The 19,731-nt window shown below is 46.9% G+C and overlaps 1 protein-coding gene across 1 annotated transcript in view; it reads left to right on the forward strand.

Moving 5' to 3' along the window:
* Nucleotides 1-19,731, forward strand: part of SCARB2 (scavenger receptor class B, member 2) — a 59,735-nt gene that overhangs the window by 14,420 nt on the left and 25,584 nt on the right. Inside the window, exons 2-4 of the mRNA XM_005857448.1 lie at nucleotides 3,341-3,498; nucleotides 18,008-18,155; nucleotides 19,395-19,583. Coding sequence (XP_005857510.1) covers nucleotides 3,341-3,498; nucleotides 18,008-18,155; nucleotides 19,395-19,583 — 495 coding nt within the window. The remainder of the gene's footprint in view (nucleotides 1-3,340; nucleotides 3,499-18,007; nucleotides 18,156-19,394; nucleotides 19,584-19,731) is intronic.

The raw sequence follows: 19,731 nt of genomic DNA on the forward strand, positions 1-19,731 counted from the left end.
TCATTCTTCACAGCCACTGTCTTTCTGATTAAGCAGAGGGCTCCAGCAAAGACAGATGAGCATGGAGCAGGCCGGGAGGAAGGGCTCACTCTGTCCAACCAGACAGGACAGTTGAATCAACCCTGGTTGTCCATCAGACACCCACCCCTGTGACCGCCTTCTACTTGCCAAATGTTTGTTCATTCTTCCTGGCTCACTTTGAGCACCACCATTTTTCATCTCGATTCACAGAATCCATTGTGTGAACACTGCCGAGACCATACACTCCTTGGCCATTTGTCACGTGCTGCTTTATGTTGATGATCTTGCATGTGTGTATCAACATTCCTGTAAATAGAGGGTAACCTCCTGGAACACAGAAACCATACTGATGTTGCTGGGTATCCCCTACAATGCCTCACACATACACTGTGTTTTCATGATGTACATGCGTAGTTCTGTACTTTGCAAGAAAACCATGGGTATAGCACTGCTTTAAACAGCTTTAAACAGTAAAAGGGGTCACAGAGAGACACAGATTTTTCTTTCCACCCACAAAAGGAACTGGCTGCACTCAGCTCTTGAGGGTGCTGGATTACTGATAAGATGCACAGACAGGTGTTAGATCTACATGTTTCAGGGCTTCTAATGAAGCTATTGCTTTCTTCTTGACTGGTGCAGGGAGAGATCAAGGAGTTGCGGGGACAGCGATGGACAGGGAGGGCCTCTCCCAGGAGAGTCCGCGCTGGCTTCCGAGGTTGGAGGGGAGGGGTTTCACGGTTTGTCTTGAAAGTTTTCTGTCTCATCCATCTGAGCTCAAATCAGGAAATCAGTTCTGAGAGTGAAGGCCAAGAATATTTTAATAATGTGCTGTTTGGATAGAAATCTGATGAGCAGACGTTCTGAACTGATGCCAAACCACCAGCCATCCCCAGCTCTCTGACGGGCCGGAACCCCTCCCAGCCCTGCAGATGCCCAGCTTTGCTTTGACAAGCTTAGGTTTTCTACATTCATTGATCCCAGAGCCCCTTTGTGTTTTCCCTGCCGAGATTCTTGGGATATTTTCTATTTAATAATAAAGCTATGTTATTATTATTCCTTGCAGCCTTGTTTCCATGAAATAGCAGGCCTGGTCAGCTAACGTGTGATATCCTGTATTGTGCTGTCACAGCACATTTTAGCCTGTGGTTTCTTACACGCTTTGAAAGCCAGTCCCTTTGTTTACTGTCACTCAAGTCCTCACTGCCGGACGAATGACAGGTGGCATTGGGGAAGCGTCCCTTGGAAGCTACTATTTTCACTCGGGGCCTCGCATCGTCTGTATTGGTAGATCCCATTTTCCTTTTTTGATTTTCTTTTTAAACTTTTCCTCGATGTTAATTATTTTATTCAGTATAAACGTTTGGAAAATGCAAAATCAAATCAAGGAGAAAATAGCAATGACCTAGAGTTGATCACACAGAGTTGATCACTGTTCACATTTTGGTTTGTTTACTTACAGTCTATGCTATTACCTTTCTTGTGTATGTCAGTAATTTTTACTGTGAAAAGGTAGTTTTTCTGCATTAACAAGTTGAGGACTGTTAGGACTACTAGGTCTTAGGCTTCTGCCTGTTCCCCTCGGGTGTGGCATTGGTCAGGCTTCTGGTGCAGTGGAGAACAGCCCCCCACCCTCCGTGGCTTGTAGCAGAGATATTTATTCCGTACTCCGGTGTGCAGGATGGCTGCCATGGGAGCCTGGCTGGCTCCGCTGATCTAGGCTGGAGTTCGGGCTTCATGTCTGGTGCACACATCACCCTTTTAGGGCCTTGGCTAGAGGGTCCACTGCTGCCTGGGGCAGGCTCTTTCTTGACACGCCTCTTAAGACCTTAGCTTAAAATGGAGCCATTGCCATTTCACCCTCATTCTGTTGATCAAATCAAGCCACTTGGCCAAGCCTGAAGTCAGTAAGGTGAAAAGAATACTCCTCTCCTGGAGGGAGGAGGCCATGGTGAATAAGTTTAGGTTTGCTAGGGCGGCCATAAAAAATACCACAGACTGGGAGCTTGGACAGCAGGCATTTGTTGTGCCATAATTCTGGGTGCTCGTCGGCTAAGGTCAAGGTGTCAGTGAGGTTGGTTTCTTCTGGGGCCTCTCTGTCTTTGGCTTGTAGACAGCTGTCATCTTCCTTTGTGTTTATTTGTTCTAATATCCTCTCATTCTAATGGGACATTGGTCATAGTGGATTATAGTCCTGACCTCATTTAACCGTACCTTTCTCTTTAAAAACTCTACTTCCAAATATAGTCTCATTCTGAGGTTAGGGGGATATAATTCAGCTTATAACACATGGTAAGAGTGGAAAACGAAGGAAGGATTGTAGACAAAAAAAAATACCCCAGCCACTTCACCTCAAGAGCTCAGCTTCCTCATCTTTAAAACGGGGTAAGCATCTCTGTGCTATGGGCTTGTTGGGGATTGAAAGACCCTGGTGGTGCCCACCCAGTGTGGCTCAGTGGTTGAGTGTCAACCCAAGAGGTCACCTGTTTGATTTCCCGTCAGGGCACATGGCCATAGTGTGGGCTCAATCCCCAGTAGGGGGTGTGCAGGAGGCAGCCGATTGATGTTTCTCTCTCATCAATGTTTCTCTCTCTCTCCCTCTCCCTTCCTCTCTCTATAAAATCAATAAAAATATTTTTAAAATCCCTGGTGGTGATGTCGGGATGTGTGTGGTTCTCCCACAAATGGAAGGACCACAGTTAGCCTTCCTGGGTCTGCCTCCCTGTTCTTGTCTTTCGTGGGGAGACTGGGAGTACACGGGGCTTCTCAGAACGGCCTGCCTTCCACTGCAGCTGCAGGAAAAGGGGAATCTTTGTAACCCAGCCAATAGGACCTTTTGGGCACTTTCTTTAGCAAAGTTAAAGCTGGTGTTAATTAATTAAAGAGAGAAATTGCTTTTCTGTCCACTTCAGTTTTGTTTTATGCCCATCTCATATTGTTGTCTGTGTTGTAATTCCTACTTTTTGATCCCATTTCCAATGTGTAAAATTGGTTAACTTGTAAATATCTTTTATGACGAATTCAATTATAATAAACTGTTGTGGTTGTTGAAAATAAAATTATGGCCTTCGTAACACATCCATGAGCCATGGCTCCAGCAACCTTTCCCACCAGTATTTTTGAAGACCTTTTATGCTTTCACAGGGCTCTGAGCTTCCTGTGGGCGTAAGGCATGATCCTGCTCTCCAGGGACTGCAGTTGAATGCCTGTGAGAAAAACAAGCGAGTCAGGAGGTCAGCGCCAGAGGGTCCGTCGTTCTGCCCCTGCGTTCACAGCCAGCGGCCTTGCACGCTGTCAATCTCCTTTTGGGTTTCTCTCCTAGAATATTGTGCTGAGGAATGGGTCCGAGGCCTTCGACTCCTGGAAGCAGCCCCCTGTGCCTGTGTACATCCAGTTCTATTTCTTCAATGTCACCAATCCAGAGGAGATCCTCACAGGGGAGATCCCGCGGTTGGAAGAAGTGGGGCCGTACACCTACAGGTGAGTCCTGGCCGCCTCCCTGCTGTCCTGGCAACACGGAGCACCCCCACCATGGCCCGAGTCCTCGGCTTTTCCCCCAGTGACCTCTGGGTGCTGCGCGGGAGCACCGGCTTTGACCCCATCAGTGTGAGCTGGCTTTGGGGCCTGGAGCCGTCCCAGCCTGTTCTGTTTAAATGCAGCTGCTTCTTGCCCTAGCCGGCTTGGCTCAGTGGATAGAGCATCGGCCTGCGGACCGAAGGGTCCCAGGTTCGATTCCGGCCAAGGGCATATGCCTGGGTTGCGGGCTCCATCCCCAGTGTGGGGGGTGTGCAGGAGGCAGCCAATCAATGATTCTCTCTCATCATTGATGTTTCTATCTCTCTCCTTCTCCCTTCCTCTCTGAAATCAATAAAGAAATATAAAAATAATAAAAATAATAAATAAATGCAGCTGCTTCTTCCTGGGGTGGCAGCAGGAGATTATTGAGCCCTGCAGTGCTGCTCCTCAGCCCCACCCTTTAAGGTCACCATGTGATTGTCTTTGGTCACCCCTAGAGCCTTCCCCTACTTCCCTCCCGGCCCGTAGACCAGTTCCTAAGATGCGTTGTTCTGCAGAAAAGGCTACTAGTCTCCCACTCGCCCCTTTCCCACCCTCCTGGGTCCGGGAGACAACAGTGGCAGTGGGGGTTAGAGTCTCTGGGGATTAGGAGAATTGCTTTAACGTGGTTTTTTGTTTGTTTGTTTTAATATATTTTTTATTGATTTCAGAGAGGAAGGAAGAGAGGGGGGGCGGGGGGAGAGAAACATCAATGATGAGAGAGAATCATTGATCGGCTGCCTCCTGCACGTCCCACACTGGGATTGAGCTCAAACCCGGGCATGGGCCCTGACCAGGAATCAAACTGTGATCTCCTGGTTCATGGGTCTACACTTAACCACTGAACCACACGGGCAAGGCTTTTATTTTTTTTTTTCCCCCAAAAGTTAGTAGAGGGAGGCACTCGGGGGCCTTATGGTCAGAGCATTTTTCCTACTGCAGTATTCCTCCTCCCACAAGACAGTAGCCTCTCCCCTCCCCTCCCCCACCCCACAGTAATCTTTCCTGTAAAGTTCCTCCTTAACAGGTTTTAAAACAAAATAGTAGAGGGAAGTCGATGGCAAGATCTTTCTTCTTCTGCAAAGTGGTAAAAATTCCTCACAATTCTGTCGTAATCGATTGCACAATAAATGTTTGTGACTGATTCACTTAGTCTGAATGAGTCAGCCGGATTCTCAAGTGCCGGAATTCACAGGTGAAAATCTCTGAATTGCCTGTTTTGGATCTGGCCTCTGCCACTTACAACTAGTTCTCTGTGCCTGGGTTTCCTTATCTATAAAGTGGAGATAAAGCTAGGACCTCCACCACAGGGTTGTTAGGGTTCCATGGGGTAATGAGTCAGTATTTACAAAATGCTTAGACTAGTGCCAGCCCATAATTGGAGTTTGCTATTATTGTCTTGGTCTGTGTACGTCAATGTACAGAATTGTAAAGATGAGCTCTGTTGTTATATAAAACAATTTTTTAAAAATAGGTCTTTATTTTATTTCTTTTTTTAAATCCTCACCTGAGGATATGTTTTTATTGATTTTTAAGAGAGAGAGAGAGAGAGAAAGAAAGAAACATGCGTCTGTTGCCTCCAGAATGCAACCCGGCCGGGGATCAAACCTGCAACCTAGGTATGTGCCCTGACCAGAATCAAACCCGCAACCTTTTGGTGCACCTCTATACATTTTATGACTCAATTTGAAAAAAGGTAGTAGTTAGCATTAAAACTGTTAGGTCTGTACTGACTGGTTTTTCTTGTCATTATTCTCTAAGGAATATAGTATAACTACTACTTATATACTTTACATTGCAAAGGTATTAGAAGCAATCTAGAGGTGATTGAAGTATATGGGCAGATGTGTGCAGGTTATGTGCCCTTTTAGATAAGGTTCTGATATCTGAGGGAGTCCTCAAACCAGTGCCCGTCAGGTGCCGAGAGAAGACGATACAGCACGTTCTACTTAAAATCCGCTGGAGGGCCCTAGACGGCTTGGCTCAGTGGATAGAGCGTCAGCCTGCGGACTGAAGGGTCCCAGGTTCGATTCCGGCCAAGGGCACATGCCTGGGTTGCGGGCCCATCCCCAGGTGGGGGGTGTGCAGGAGGCAGCCAATCAATGATTCTCTCTCATCATTGATGTTTCTATCTCTCTCCTTCTCCCTTCCTCTCTGAAATCAATAAAGAAATATAAAAATAATAAAAATAATAAATAAATGCAGCTGCTTCTTCCTGGGGTGGCAGCAGGAGATTATTGAGCCCTGCAGTGCTGCTCCTCAGCCCCACCCTTTAAGGTCACCATGTGATTGTCTTTGGTCACCCCTAGAGCCTTCCCCTACTTCCCTCCCGGCCCGTAGACCAGTTCCTAAGATGCGTTGTTCTGCAGAAAAGGCTACTAGTCTCCCACTCGCCCCTTTCCCACCCTCCTGGGTCCGGGAGACAACAGTGGCAGTGGGGGTTAGAGTCTCTGGGGATTAGGAGAATTGCTTTAACGTGGTTTTTTGTTTGTTTGTTTTAATATATTTTTTATTGATTTCAGAGAGGAAGGAAGAGAGGGGGGGCGGGGGGAGAGAAACATCAATGATGAGAGAGAATCATTGATCGGCTGCCTCCTGCACGTCCCACACTGGGATTGAGCTCAAACCCGGGCATGGGCCCTGACCAGGAATCAAACTGTGATCTCCTGGTTCATGGGTCTACACTTAACCACTGAACCACACGGGCAAGGCTTTTATTTTTTTTTTTCCCCCAAAAGTTAGTAGAGGGAGGCACTCGGGGGCCTTATGGTCAGAGCATTTTTCCTACTGCAGTATTCCTCCTCCCACAAGACAGTAGCCTCTCCCCTCCCCTCCCCCACCCCACAGTAATCTTTCCTGTAAAGTTCCTCCTTAACAGGTTTTAAAACAAAATAGTAGAGGGAAGTCGATGGCAAGATCTTTCTTCTTCTGCAAAGTGGTAAAAATTCCTCACAATTCTGTCGTAATCGATTGCACAATAAATGTTTGTGACTGATTCACTTAGTCTGAATGAGTCAGCCGGATTCTCAAGTGCCGGAATTCACAGGTGAAAATCTCTGAATTGCCTGTTTTGGATCTGGCCTCTGCCACTTACAACTAGTTCTCTGTGCCTGGGTTTCCTTATCTATAAAGTGGAGATAAAGCTAGGACCTCCACCACAGGGTTGTTAGGGTTCCATGGGGTAATGAGTCAGTATTTACAAAATGCTTAGACTAGTGCCAGCCCATAATTGGAGTTTGCTATTATTGTCTTGGTCTGTGTACGTCAATGTACAGAATTGTAAAGATGAGCTCTGTTGTTATATAAAACAATTTTTTAAAAATAGGTCTTTATTTTATTTCTTTTTTTAAATCCTCACCTGAGGATATGTTTTTATTGATTTTTAAGAGAGAGAGAGAGAGAGAAAGAAAGAAACATGCGTCTGTTGCCTCCAGAATGCAACCCGGCCGGGGATCAAACCTGCAACCTAGGTATGTGCCCTGACCAGAATCAAACCCGCAACCTTTTGGTGCACGGGAGGATGCTCCAACCAACTGAGCCACCCAGCCAGGGCACAGATCTTTATTTTAAAAAGCATTTTTAAATGTGTTTTTTATGCCTCTGGTGTTTCTCCCACCCTGGTCTCTTCCCTCCCCTCCCCTCCCCTTCCTTTCCTTGGGTCCTAGTGACTCTCCCTGTGCCATGTCCCGGCCTGAGCATCTGGCTCCTTCTGTATATTTAGCCCCTTGATTTGATTTTATTTGATTATTTAATTTTAATTTATTTTTGGCACTTTCAACCTAGAATTTTTTGCTCTAACCAGAGCTACCCAACAGAAATGTAACATGAGCCAAGTATATCGTTTAACATTTTCTAGTAGCCACACTTATAAAAGTAAAAAGAAGTAGGAGAAATTAATTTTAATATTTTATTTACCCCAGTACCACCCAACATAGTATCATTTCAACATGGAATCAATAGTCAGAATCATTACTACACAGTACATGCTTTTTTTCCTAGTAAGTCTTTGAAATCCCACGTGTGTTTTATAGCAAACCTAATTTTGAACTAGCCGCATTCAGGTGTGCAGCAGCCACGGGTGGCTTGTGGCTACCATATTGGACACCGAGTTCTAGCCAGACTCCACTTGTAAGGCCCACGCTCCCGGCCAGTGTGCACTCTGTTCTCTCTGTCAAGAATGAACTCATCACTGCACCTCTCCACGCCGACGCGGCTTCCCCCTGCGACTTGCCCTGCCTTTGGATGCACTCTCCCTAGTGTGCGTCTATTAGACACAGACTAGGTGCGTTTTAACCACTGGTTTGTCTATCTGTCTTTCTTCCCAATATACTGGAAGCTCCATGAGGGGCAGGAACCAAGCCCCTTAACTCTGAACATCTAGTGTAGTGAACATTGGTGGAATACTGAATGAAACGTCCTCCTCCATGGTTTAAATCATAGGAAATACAAGAGGAGAAATTGTTTCAATCCATAGCACACAGACAGCTCATCTGGAACCACAGGACTGCACCAGGGGAACCCAGGCGCCAAGGGTAGGTTCAGGAAAGGGTAGGTTTAAAAGGGTCCTGAAAATGACCCCCTTTCTTTGGGAACGGACGCTCACATGTTCAGTACAAACTACAGTGTTCCTACAGGTGTTGAGTGGGTTGTGAGACCTGGGATTTATAGAAAAGTGTGGCTTTTTAGGGAGACTTACAGCCCCTCTGGCAGGCCTTTTACACTCATCTAGTGCAGGGGTATGGAACCTTTTTTCTGCCAAGGGCCATTCCAGGCCCAAACAAAATTGTCAACCTAAAGATTAGCCTGCTATATTTGGTCAAAGATCTAATTAGCTCACCCCTAATGCCTTGGCAGGACCAGGCCAAATGACCAAATGATTTCACGGGCCTTATACAGCCCATGGGGCCAAACATTCCCCACCCCTGATCTAGTGGGTGTGATTTTTCTCACCCATAACCTAATTGTGCTATTGTTCAGCTAGATCACATACAGAGTATTCCAGTGGCTCCTGCCCCAGTGTTTAATAGTTCCATGGTGTCCCTCCCAGCTGAGTCAGCTGACACTGTCCATTGTGTGCAAAGAGTCCTGGGGCACAAAGAAGGACAAGGCACGCTGGCCCCTAATTGGGTAGTGCAGTGGTCGGCAAACCGCGGCTCTTGAGCCACATGCGGCTCTTTGGCCCCTTGAGCGCGGCTCTTCGGTCCCTTGAGCGCGGCTCTTCCACAAAATACCACATGCGGCGCGCGCAGTATAGTGCGATTGAAACTTCGTGGCCCATGAGCAGAAGTCGGTTTTCGGAAAGGAGATAGACAAAACAAGTATACAAGACGAGTGTGGATGGGAGAGTTGGAAGGGGTCGACCTCAGCGAACGTACCTCAATCAGATTGAGGACGTTTTTAGCAAAGGCCAGCTTAGGAGTACCCTAATTAGGTTAATAACAATGTACCTACCTATATAGTTTAAGTTTAAAAAATTTGGCTCTCAAAAGAAATTTCCATCGTTGTACTGTTGATATTTGGCTCTGTTGACTAATGAGTTTGCCGACCACTGGGGTAGTGGGTTGGCCCGAGGGAAAAGGGGGTCAGTTTCTGAGAGAGGGAGAGCCACGTGGGCTGTTGGGGGACTGATTAATTTGACACACGATGTACAGTGGCATGTTTTACATATGGATGAGTTCAGAATATTAATGTTTTGCAAAAAGATGGTGGGACTTCCACATGTAGATAAAAACCAGTCAATCTGATTTAAGTAATGCAGTGTATAGTAAAGGTTTTTTAAAAAAAAAAAATTTTAATGAAAGTATAGTTGGCGTACAATGTTAATTAGTTTCAAGTGTACAACATAGTGATTTGACATTTATATACCTTACTAGAGGCCCGGTGCACAAAAATTTGTGCACTCGGGGGTGGGGGGGGTCCCCTCAGCCCGGCCTGCGCCCATTTGCAGTCCAGGACTCCTTGGGGGATGTCCACCTGTCGACTTAGGCCCACTCCCCGGGGGATCAGGCCTAAGCTTGCAGTCAGACATCCTTCTGGCAGCCAGGGAACCCTCAGGGGATATCCAACTAAAGGCTTAGGCCCCCGAGGGAGCTGTGATGAGGAAGCTGGGGTGACAGAGGAGCCACACTGTCCTGCCCCGCTGTCCTGGGTCAGGTTGCAAATGGGATGCCCAGGTAGGCGGGCCGATTGCTGCTTCCCCGCCCGGCCGCCCCAAGTCGGGTCGCACACGGGACGCCTGCTGCCCCGGGTTGCAGATAGCAGGCCCGGATGGCAGCAGGGCAGGCAGGATGGCGCTGACCCACCCTGCCTGCAGTATGCAAATAGCCGCCATCTTTGTTGGCGGTTAATTTGCATATCATGCTGATTAGCCAATGGGAGGCGTAGTGAAGGTACGGTCAATTACCATGTTTGTCTATTATTAGATAAGATGATCTTTTCATCACACTAAGCCTAGTTACCATCTATCACCGTGCAAAGTCATGAGAGTATTATTGACTATATTCCCTATATGATGTACATTACATTCTGTGCCTTATTTATCTTATAACTGGAATTTTGTACCTCTTCTTCCATGTCAACTTTTTTACCTGTCCCCCACTCCCACCCCTCTGACAGCCATCAATTTGTTCTCTGTTTCTGTAAGTCTGTTTCTGTTTGTTTACTTGTTTTGTTTTTTCAGATCCCACATACAAGTGAAATCATATGGTATTTGTCTTTTTCTGTTTGACATATTTCACTTAGCTTAATACCCCCTAGGTCCGTCCATGTTGTCACAAATGGAAAGATTTCATTCTTTTTATGGCTAACTAGTATTCCATTGTATATATGTACCACTACTTCTTTTTTTAAAATATTTTTATTGATTTCAGAGAGGAAGGGAGAGGGATGGAAACATCAGTGATGAGAGAGAATCACTGATCAGCTGCCTCCTGCACGTCCCTCACAGGGGATCGAGCCCGCAACCCAGGCATATGCCCTTGACTGGAATCGAACCTGGGACCCTTCAGTCTGCAGGCCAACACTCCATCCACTGAGCCAAACCAGCTAGGGCATGTACCACTACTTCTTTATCCATTCATTTACCAAGGGACAATTAGGTTGCTTCCAAATCTTGGCTATTGTAAATAACTAGAGGCCCAGTGCACAAAATTCGAGCACTGGGGTGGGGGTGGGGTTTCCTCGGCCGGGCCTGCGCCCTCTCACAGTCCAGGAGCCCTCAGGGTATGTCTGACCGACAGCTTAGTACTGCCACTGTGTTCGCCAGCCATGAGCCCAGCTTCTGGCTGAGTGGAGCTCCCCCTGTGGAAGCGTACTGACCACCAGGGGGCAGCTCCTGCATTGAGCGTCTGCCCTCTGGTGGTCGGTGCATGACATAGCGACCAGTCATTCTGCCGTTTGGTCAATTTGCATATTACTCTTTTATTATATAGGATGCTCCAGTGAACATAAGGGTGCATCTGTCTTTTCAAGTTAGTGTTTTTGTTTTTTCAGATAATACCCAAAGGTGGAATTGCTGGGTCTAGTGAAAGCTGCATTGAGTAGCCCTGGAATAAGCTTGTTGACACGAAGTTAATTTGTCTCATGTTCCTGTTGCTTAGTGACATATTTGCTAAAACATGTGTATCCAACTTAAGATATTACAAGACTTTTTGAGATTTATTTTCTATTTTGTCAGGTTTCTTTCCTATTATTGAACATTTCAAAAATTTAAAAAATCAACTTGCCTAAGGGCTCTTTCAGCTACTTTACTATTTCTAAGACATATTTGCTAAATTCAGAATATCCCATTAAACATCTCCGCTTTTTCAGTTTCTGAGTTTTGTTGTTGGGATTGTTCATTTCTCTTGTAGGCTCCTATTACTGCTTTGACAGTAAGGAAAAAGATGTGAGGGATAAATATCTCATAGTGTTTTATTATTACTCATTGAGCATTAAGTAATACTGGATTATGAAATAATCAACATATACAATATCACATATAGCATTATCTTTTAAAGAAACTTGAAAATGCAGTAAGAAAACTACTACTATCCCTAGTGTCATGGACACCAAGATAACCAATGCTAATATTTGAGTGGATCTCTTCTTAGCCATTTCTCCATGGATTTTATTTTTATATGGTCTTCATACTGTCTTTACATATATTATACATGCACATGTACATAACATGTATTTTCTTTTCCCTTAATATTACATCTTAGTTATCTTCCCATGTATGTCTTGGTTTTATACTAATACTAGGAGCCCAGTGCACGAATTCGTGCACCTGGAAAGGAACCGTGGGCCACGAGGCTGCGGTAGGCACAGTGGTGGCCCATCCTCTGTGACGCTGCCCAGCCCTTCCTGCTGCGGCCCCCTGTCCCCTGTCTGCCAGAAGCCTCACTCCTTCCACTGCTGCTCCCACATGCTGATGGCGCTGGCCCCACTCGCGCCCACTGACACCACGGAGAGATTGGGGCTGGCACCAGCAGCGGTGCAAGTGGGGACGGCGCCGTCAGCGGGTATGAGCGGCGGCTGCTGCCCCGATCACCCTCCTCAGAAGCAGGGGGAGGTGGAGATCAGGGCTAGCAGCCACTTGTATCCGCTGATGGTGCCAAGTGATTGGGACCAGTGCCAGGCACTAGCAGCGGGTGCAAGTGCCAGGTGGGACCGCGGCGCAGGGGAGCAAAGAATTTTCAGTAACCACCAGACGCTCGCCCCAATGACAGTGACCGGTGCCCCGGCTTGGTCTGGTGCCCCCACTCACCTGCTCCACCATACTGGTGCAGCCAATGCCCGCCATGTTCCGCACATGCCCCCTGGTGGTCAGTGCACGTCATAGTGACCAATTGTTCGGTTGTTTGGTTGTTCCGCCGTTCGGTCTATTTGCATATTAGCCTTTTATTAGATAGGATATTTTTATAATGATAATATTCAAGAGGTAGCAGTAATAGTGTTAAAACACTTTATTTAACCATTCCCTTTTTTGGACACATTCCAGGTCTCATTTCACTCTTTGATGACCACATGGATTGAATGTTCTCCTCATGTTTGCCAACTGATTGTGTTTCCACTCTGAGTTCTTGTCCTTTGCCCATGTGCCCGTTTGGATTCTGGTTTGTCTGTGCCAGTCTGTAAACCTTTATATGCAACAATGTTAACCCTTCGTTATAGTTGTGGCAACTGTTTTTCTATCCTTTGCCTGTTTTATGTTTAAAATTTACATAGAGTGAAATCCATTCCTGTATGAACTTTTCTATCATTTCTGAGCTTAAAAAGTCCTATTCCCTTCAAAGGTTTGCTGTTCAAGTCTATTTTCTTGTAGATCTGTTTTTTTGCATTTAATTTCTTAAGGATTTAATTGTCTCCTTGCAATTTAGCAAAGGTAGGAACTTTGTTCAATCTTCCAAATTCTGAACGTTAGCCCTTCGATCCTTTACTCATCTCAGAGCCAAGCCGAATCAATTTTTTTAATATCAAAGAGATGATAGAAAATTCAGAAATTCTATGGTTATTGTTTCCACTATTAAAATATTTTCTAAACCTGGCTCACTCTTCTCTGATACCACTTCTTTTTCAAAACAGAAACAGTGTCTTTAGATAAGTTTCTAAAAAAATCTTTGAACTGCTCAAAAGTAAGAACAGTAGAAAAAGATTCCCCCCACCTTGCCCTGCACCAAAGGTGAGGGCCAGGCACTGTGAGTTCCAAATGCACTGGTTGTCCTGAGTGAGTTGCGGGCGCTGGCCAGGGGGTCCAGGTACCACTGCGAGGATGGAGGACCGTTTCTGGCTTCAGGAGTGAAGATGCTTCTTGCCCACACCCAACAGATTGTGGGCACACCCTCCCCGCCCCACCTGCGCTTTCTCAGCACCCAGCTCTGAGCTCTCGGTGTTCAGCCCCTCACGCAGTGGGCCCGGCGGTGGTAACGGGAAGTTAAACCCTGTGCTGCTCAGCGCCCTCCCTGAGGCCTGCTTCCCGCCCCTGCCCTTGCTTCCTGGTCATGCATCCACCCTGTGACTTCACGTCTCCATCCACTCTCTGGTCAGCTCAGCCGTGCCCCGCACTGCAGGCTACTCATCCTCCCCCAGGACCCGTTTCCTCACCCTCCACTGCCCAGTGGAGCCTGTGCTCTCTGCTGTGCTGCCTGCCTGGAAGCCCCTCCAGCCTCCCAACCGGGGGGAGCCTGCTCCTTCCAGAACCAGCCCCACCGTGTCCCTGCACAGCACCTTCCTCAGGACTCCCATCCCAGTGGCCCCTCTCTCCCCTGGGTGTCCCGCCAGCACCTGGAGGGCAGCTGTGGAACACGGTTCAGGTGTGAGGTAGACATTCCAGGTGTGAGGTAGCTGTTCCAGGTGTGAGGTAGCTGTTCCAGGTGTGAGGTAGACGTTCCAGGTGTGAGGTAGCTGCTCCAGGTGTGAGGTAGACGTTCCAGGTGTGAGGTCTGTGCTGCACCAGGTTCTTTGAGGACAGGAACCAGGTCTTAACATCTCTCCATCTCCAGAGCTTAGTGCAAGCCCTCACACATAATGTTACTAGCTACTTGTTTCCTAAGCTCTTAGTATGTGCCAGGTAGTGTTCTAAATGGATGACAAGCTTATGCGAATTTAATTCTCACCACAATCCTATAAGGAAGGTACATTCTTATCTCCACTTGCCTACAAGGAGGCCCCTCCACCCTCCACAAGCCTACAAGGAAGGTACGTTATTGCCCAGGAAACTGAGGCATGGAAGCAATGAGTAACTTCTAGGTGTGAGTAGCTGCTCCAGGTGTGAGGTAGACATTCCGGGTGTGAGGTAGCTGCTCCAGGTGTGAGGTAGACGTTCCAGGTGTGAGTAGCTGCTCCAGGTGTGAGGTAGACATTCCAGGTGTGAGTAGCTGCTCCAGGTGTGAGGTAGACATTCCGGGTGTGAGGTAGCTGCTCCAGGTGTGAGGTAGACGTTCCAGGTGTGAGTAGCTGCTCCAGGTGTGAGGTAGCTGCTCCAGGTGTGAGGTAGACGTTCCAGGTGTGAGTAGCTGCTCCAGGTGTGAGGTAGCTGGTTAGGTGGAAGTCTCTGTGCTGCACCAGGTTCTTTGAGGACAGGAACCAGGTCTTAACATCTCTCCATCTCCAGAGCTTAGTGCAAGCCCTCACACATAATGTTACTAGCTACTTGTTTCCTAAGCTCTTAGTATGTGCCAGGTAGTGTTCTAAATGGATGACAAGCTTATGCGAATTTAATTCTCACCACAATCCTATAAGGAAGGTACATTCTTATCTCCACTTGCCTACAAGGAGGCCCCTCCACCCTCCACAAGCCTACAAGGAAGGTACGTTATTGCCCAGGAAACTGAGGCATGGAAGCAATGAGTAACTTCTCCTTAGTCACAGAGCTGGTAACGGGTGAAGCCAGAATGGAATGCGGAGCCTGGCAGTCAGATCTTAACCCACACTTTGCCCACTGTTGCCAGTCACTTCTGAGTGATTCTCAGCAGAGAGCACTGGGTGAATGAAGAACTACAGTGACGGAAGATAAGGATTATATGATAGTACTAGAGGCCCAGTGCACAAATTCGTGCACCAGTGGGGTCCCTCGGCCTGGCCTGCGGGATCGGGCTGAAACTGGCTCTCCGACATCCCCCGAGGGGTCCAGGATTGTGAGGGCACAGGCCAGGCCGAGGGACCCACCAGTGCATGATTGGGGCTGGGGAGGGACCGAGGGAGGGCTCCAGGGCATGTCCGGCCCATCTCCCTCAGTCCCAATCGGCTGGACCCCAGCAGCAAGCTAACTTACCAGTCAGAGCATCTGCCCCCTGGTGGTCAGTGCATGTCATACCGAGCGGTTGAGCAGCCTTAGCATATCATTAGCATATTACGCTTTGATTGGTTGAACGGCCGACCAGATGACTGGACACTTAGCATATTAGGTTTTTATTATATAGGATTGTATATACCTAACTTATCCAAAATCTCCAATGTATTGCACAGATGTTAATTTTCCAACTAATTAAAATGATTCCTTTTGGTTTCCTTACCTCAGGCTATGGTTTTCCTTCTGGGCTGATGAGACCTTACTGAAACATTCAGGAGTTTTAAAAATAATTTTTTTATTTAAGAAAGTTAAAGAACTTTAAAAAAATGATTTAAAATGAAATATCTCTAACATCACCCAGGTCTTTTCCTGCCTGATGGAGTGTAACCCAACCTTTTCTTAGTGACTGGGGCCACCAGAGTGAATAACAAATATTAAGCTGCCATCTGAGCCTGGGGTGTCCTGGGCCTTCAACACCAGGATTTATTGGCATCTGCTAAGTACCAGGGACCATACCAGGCACTTCGAAATATGGTTTCTTAATTAATTGTCTACGCCAAAAATTTGCTTTGCCTTAAAAAAAAAATGCTTTTGTTTCTATTTCTAGAAGCTTCTTTGGTCTTGGCAGACACTGTAAAGCAGTGATTGTTCACTTCTTGCTCTCAGTCCGCTGTTCCCTAGAAGGCCGCCCCGCTCTGGTGGACTCTGGCTGACCAGCCGGGTACCCAGACTTGCCGGCATTGTGGCCTCCCGAGGGGACCGCCGTGACGGGAGCGCTTGGGTTTCCTCGGACTGTGCTCCTCGGACTACATGACTACCTGTTGTTCTGAGAGGGAGGCCCCTCGCCACCTCTCTCCTTGGCTTCCTCGGCCTCTGCCGAGCGGGGGCCGCCTCTGACCGCCGGGCACCGTCTCCTTCGGTTAGACCCCTCTGCAAAAGCCGAGAGTCAGGCATGCCTTAGGTGGCTGGAGGCTGAGGGGAAGTCATGTGGTTAGTTGTGAGTGACCTGTCATGTTCCCTTGGTGCCTGCCAGGTGAATTCAATATTTTTGTGGTTTGGGAATCCATGGCTTTGACTTTTTAAAATGTACTGAGAAACCCAGTGAATGACAACAAGGCTTAAAGTGATTGGAGCCCCCACGCTCAGGTTCCCTTTAAAACATCAGGTTCTTACAGGGTGAGCTGTAAAGAAAACCTTTCAAAGTCCCCCCAGAGTCAGTGCACATAAATAAACAAATGATGCCGGCTCCAGGGTTGGAATTGCTCAGGCCACTAGGTTCATGACCCAGAGCTCAGTGAAAAAAAATAAAGGCTTTAGCAAGGTCATCAGTTTTCGTCATTAGTTAGAAAACTCAGCAGAGTTGATCCCTGGGGTTTTGGCCGGACGTTGAATCCCAGCTCTTTGCTCCCTGGCCTGGCTTTCTTTGTGTGCCAACTGGTGTTCACCCTGGGGTTATTTTTTCTACGTCTAGTTCCTTAGTGGTCAGCCAGGCCAGTGTGGGGTCCTGGGCCCTGGTTATACGTGGTGCACCCTGAGAAGTCCTTCCCTCTTCCCCTTGGCTGCAGGGAGGCTCTGGGATGGGAAGGAGTGGAGAGGAATCCCCTCTGCAGGCACCAGCCTTGGCAGAGGCAGCGATTTGCCTTTGAAATTTCCTCTTCGCCTCCAGTTGCTAACCAGTCCCTTTGCATTAACTTCTCTGTAGAGTCAAGGGAAACCTGGGATGTGAAGTCAGGGGACCAGGATTCTCAGCCTTGTTCTGCCACCTCCTGGTTAATCCTGGACTAGTTACTTTATCTGAATCTCCCTTTTCTCATCTATAGAAAGACTGGGTTATGGGGAAGAAAGGCAGGGTCCAGGGCAACCGAATCTCTGGAGCACAAGGATCCTCGCTCATGTGCGCCCCCTGGAGGAAGCCGGTATTTCGACCGTGCAGCGGTTCTCAACCTGTGGGTCGCAAACAATGAAAATACATCCTGCATATCAGATATTTACATTATGATTCATAACAGTAGCAAAATTACAGTGATGAAGTAGCAACGAAAATAATTTTATGGTTGGGGGTCACCACAACATGAGGAACTGTATTAAAGGGTCGCGGCATCAGGAAGGTTGAGAACCACTGAGAGGCTCTGGGCTCAGGGGTCAAGGCCAAAGGGAAAAGAATTGGTTGAGCTCGGGTCCCACACCGCCGACCAGTGCAGGAGAGGAAAGAAAATCAGGGTCTGGCCAGAAAAAAAAAAAGGCAGTGCATGTCTAGCAATCAAAATCCCACTTAGCTACCCCCTAAGTGCAAATTGCTCGTGTTTTAACAGGGCGGCCTCTATCAGATTTTGTATGTATTCCTCGTGAATATATTTTGGGAACAAACCATAACCCAGAGTTCATTGGCTTTGATGCCCTCGTCAAGGTGACCCTGACCATTGTGTTTTCCAATTTGTGGAGGAAAAGAATGGAAATGACAGATTTTTGAGAAGACTCGATCCTGGGCCTCATTTCCTCACTTTATAAAACTGGAGCTTTCACCTCCAGTTTTCACGGTGTCAGTACTGGCATGCACTCTCTCTCTGTAATGGTTATACTGGAAATAGCTTTGATACTGAAATAAGGGGCACATACTGCGTTTTAAAGTAGTGACTGTTTTCAAACAAAATCTATTTCTTTTAGGGAAATCAGAAACAAAGCGGATATTCAATTTGGCGAAAATGGAACAACCATATCTGCTGTTAGCAACAAGGCCTATGTTTTTGTACAAAACCTATCTGTTGGAGACGCTAAAAGTGACTTAATTAGAACACTTAATATTCCTGCAGTGGTAAGTTAGCATTTTAAGTACCATTATTATGGATTTTAGAAGAAAGGTAAAAGCTAACTTAAGGCTATTATGGCTTTATGTTTAGGAGCTAAGTTATGTTAAAAAATATATACATATATAAAAAGAAAAATATGTTTTCCCTTGCCTTTCTTTAAAGTTTATCTTAGACAGTTTTCTGAGGTCTTTCAAACAAGGTCTTTTCAAATAGTGACGGAAGGCAAATTTTAGAATTTCTTTTCACAATTACTTGCTGTGTGTTCAGGATCAGCACGTATATAAATAATTATGTTTCTAGGATTTTTTTTTAAAGTAACTAATAATTTTTTTAAATGTATTTATTGATTTCAGAGAGAGGAAGGGAGAGAAAGAGATAGAAACATCAATGAGAGAGAATCATTGATTGGCTGCCTCCTGCACGCCCCCTACTGGGGATTGAGCCTGCAACCGGGGCATGTGCCCTGACCTGGAATCAAACTGTGACCTATGGGTTCACAGGTTGATGCTCAACCACTGAGCCGGGCGAGTAGCTAATAATTTTCAAAATATTTATTTGCCCCTTGTTTTGGTTCAGAAACTCTAGCCATAGAATTTGCATACCACTTCTTAATTTAGATTTCTGCCCAGGATTTTTAAGTCCTCAAAATACCTATTGACTTTTCCCCCATTCCAAATAATAGGGACTGGGCTGTTGATTACAGCCTGGAGAGATTTCAATGGGCCCTGATTATAATGGCAGTTCCATCTCATAACAATACACTTGACACCCAGGAAACGTTCCTGTTCGCCTACACTAACCCCCTCTGAGGCTCCCACACTAACTTCTAGGTGACCACTCATGGTGGACCCAGAGCCTAGAAAACTGCATCCCAGATCTGGCCCTGCCCTGCCCCTAGTGGAGTTTATAATGAGGGCCCCAGCCTCTGTGCCCGAGCAGGAGGAAGATGGCGCCACCTAGTGGCCAAAGATGCCAATGCAATTACAAGAGCTTTTCCCTTCCCTCCCGCTGTGCGGGGATAACAGGGTGGCCACGGGGATGTTGAGATCACAGTTAGAAATGTTAACCCTGAGAAAGGGTAGTAACGGAGGAGTTTTATTCTTGTACACAGAGCCAGAGAGGAGTCCATTGGCTAATTTTCCAGCTATTTAATTTCAACCGTTAAGTTTCCAGCTCCCTTTGCTGAAGGCTCAGTAGGAGAGTGGGTGGGTATGCTGTTCTCTGAATTTGCCTGTGCTTCTCAGACTGCCATGGAATGGGCGCAGGAAGGCATCATCCAGAGGATCATCCACGCCCTGATAAAGGCCTACCAGCAGAAGTTCTTTGTGACGCACACGGTCCACGATTTGCTCTGGGGCTACAAAGATGAGCTCATGTCCCTCATCCACCCTTTCAAACCTGAAGTCCCTCCCTATTTTGGCTTGTACTATGGGGTAAGTGGAATTTTTTTTCTGAGCCTCTTTGTTCAGCTGAGGGGGTACCCCAAGCCAGATTTCATCCTCACTCTGAGTTTCTCCTAGGAGACCAAAATTGCCCGGAATTCTAGATGTCTTGTACAGTATGTAAAAAATAAGAACGTGT

This window comes from Myotis brandtii, unplaced genomic scaffold (assembly GCF_000412655.1).
Source record: "Myotis brandtii unplaced genomic scaffold, ASM41265v1 scaffold111, whole genome shotgun sequence".
Classification (NCBI taxonomy): Eukaryota; Metazoa; Chordata; class Mammalia; order Chiroptera; family Vespertilionidae; genus Myotis; species Myotis brandtii.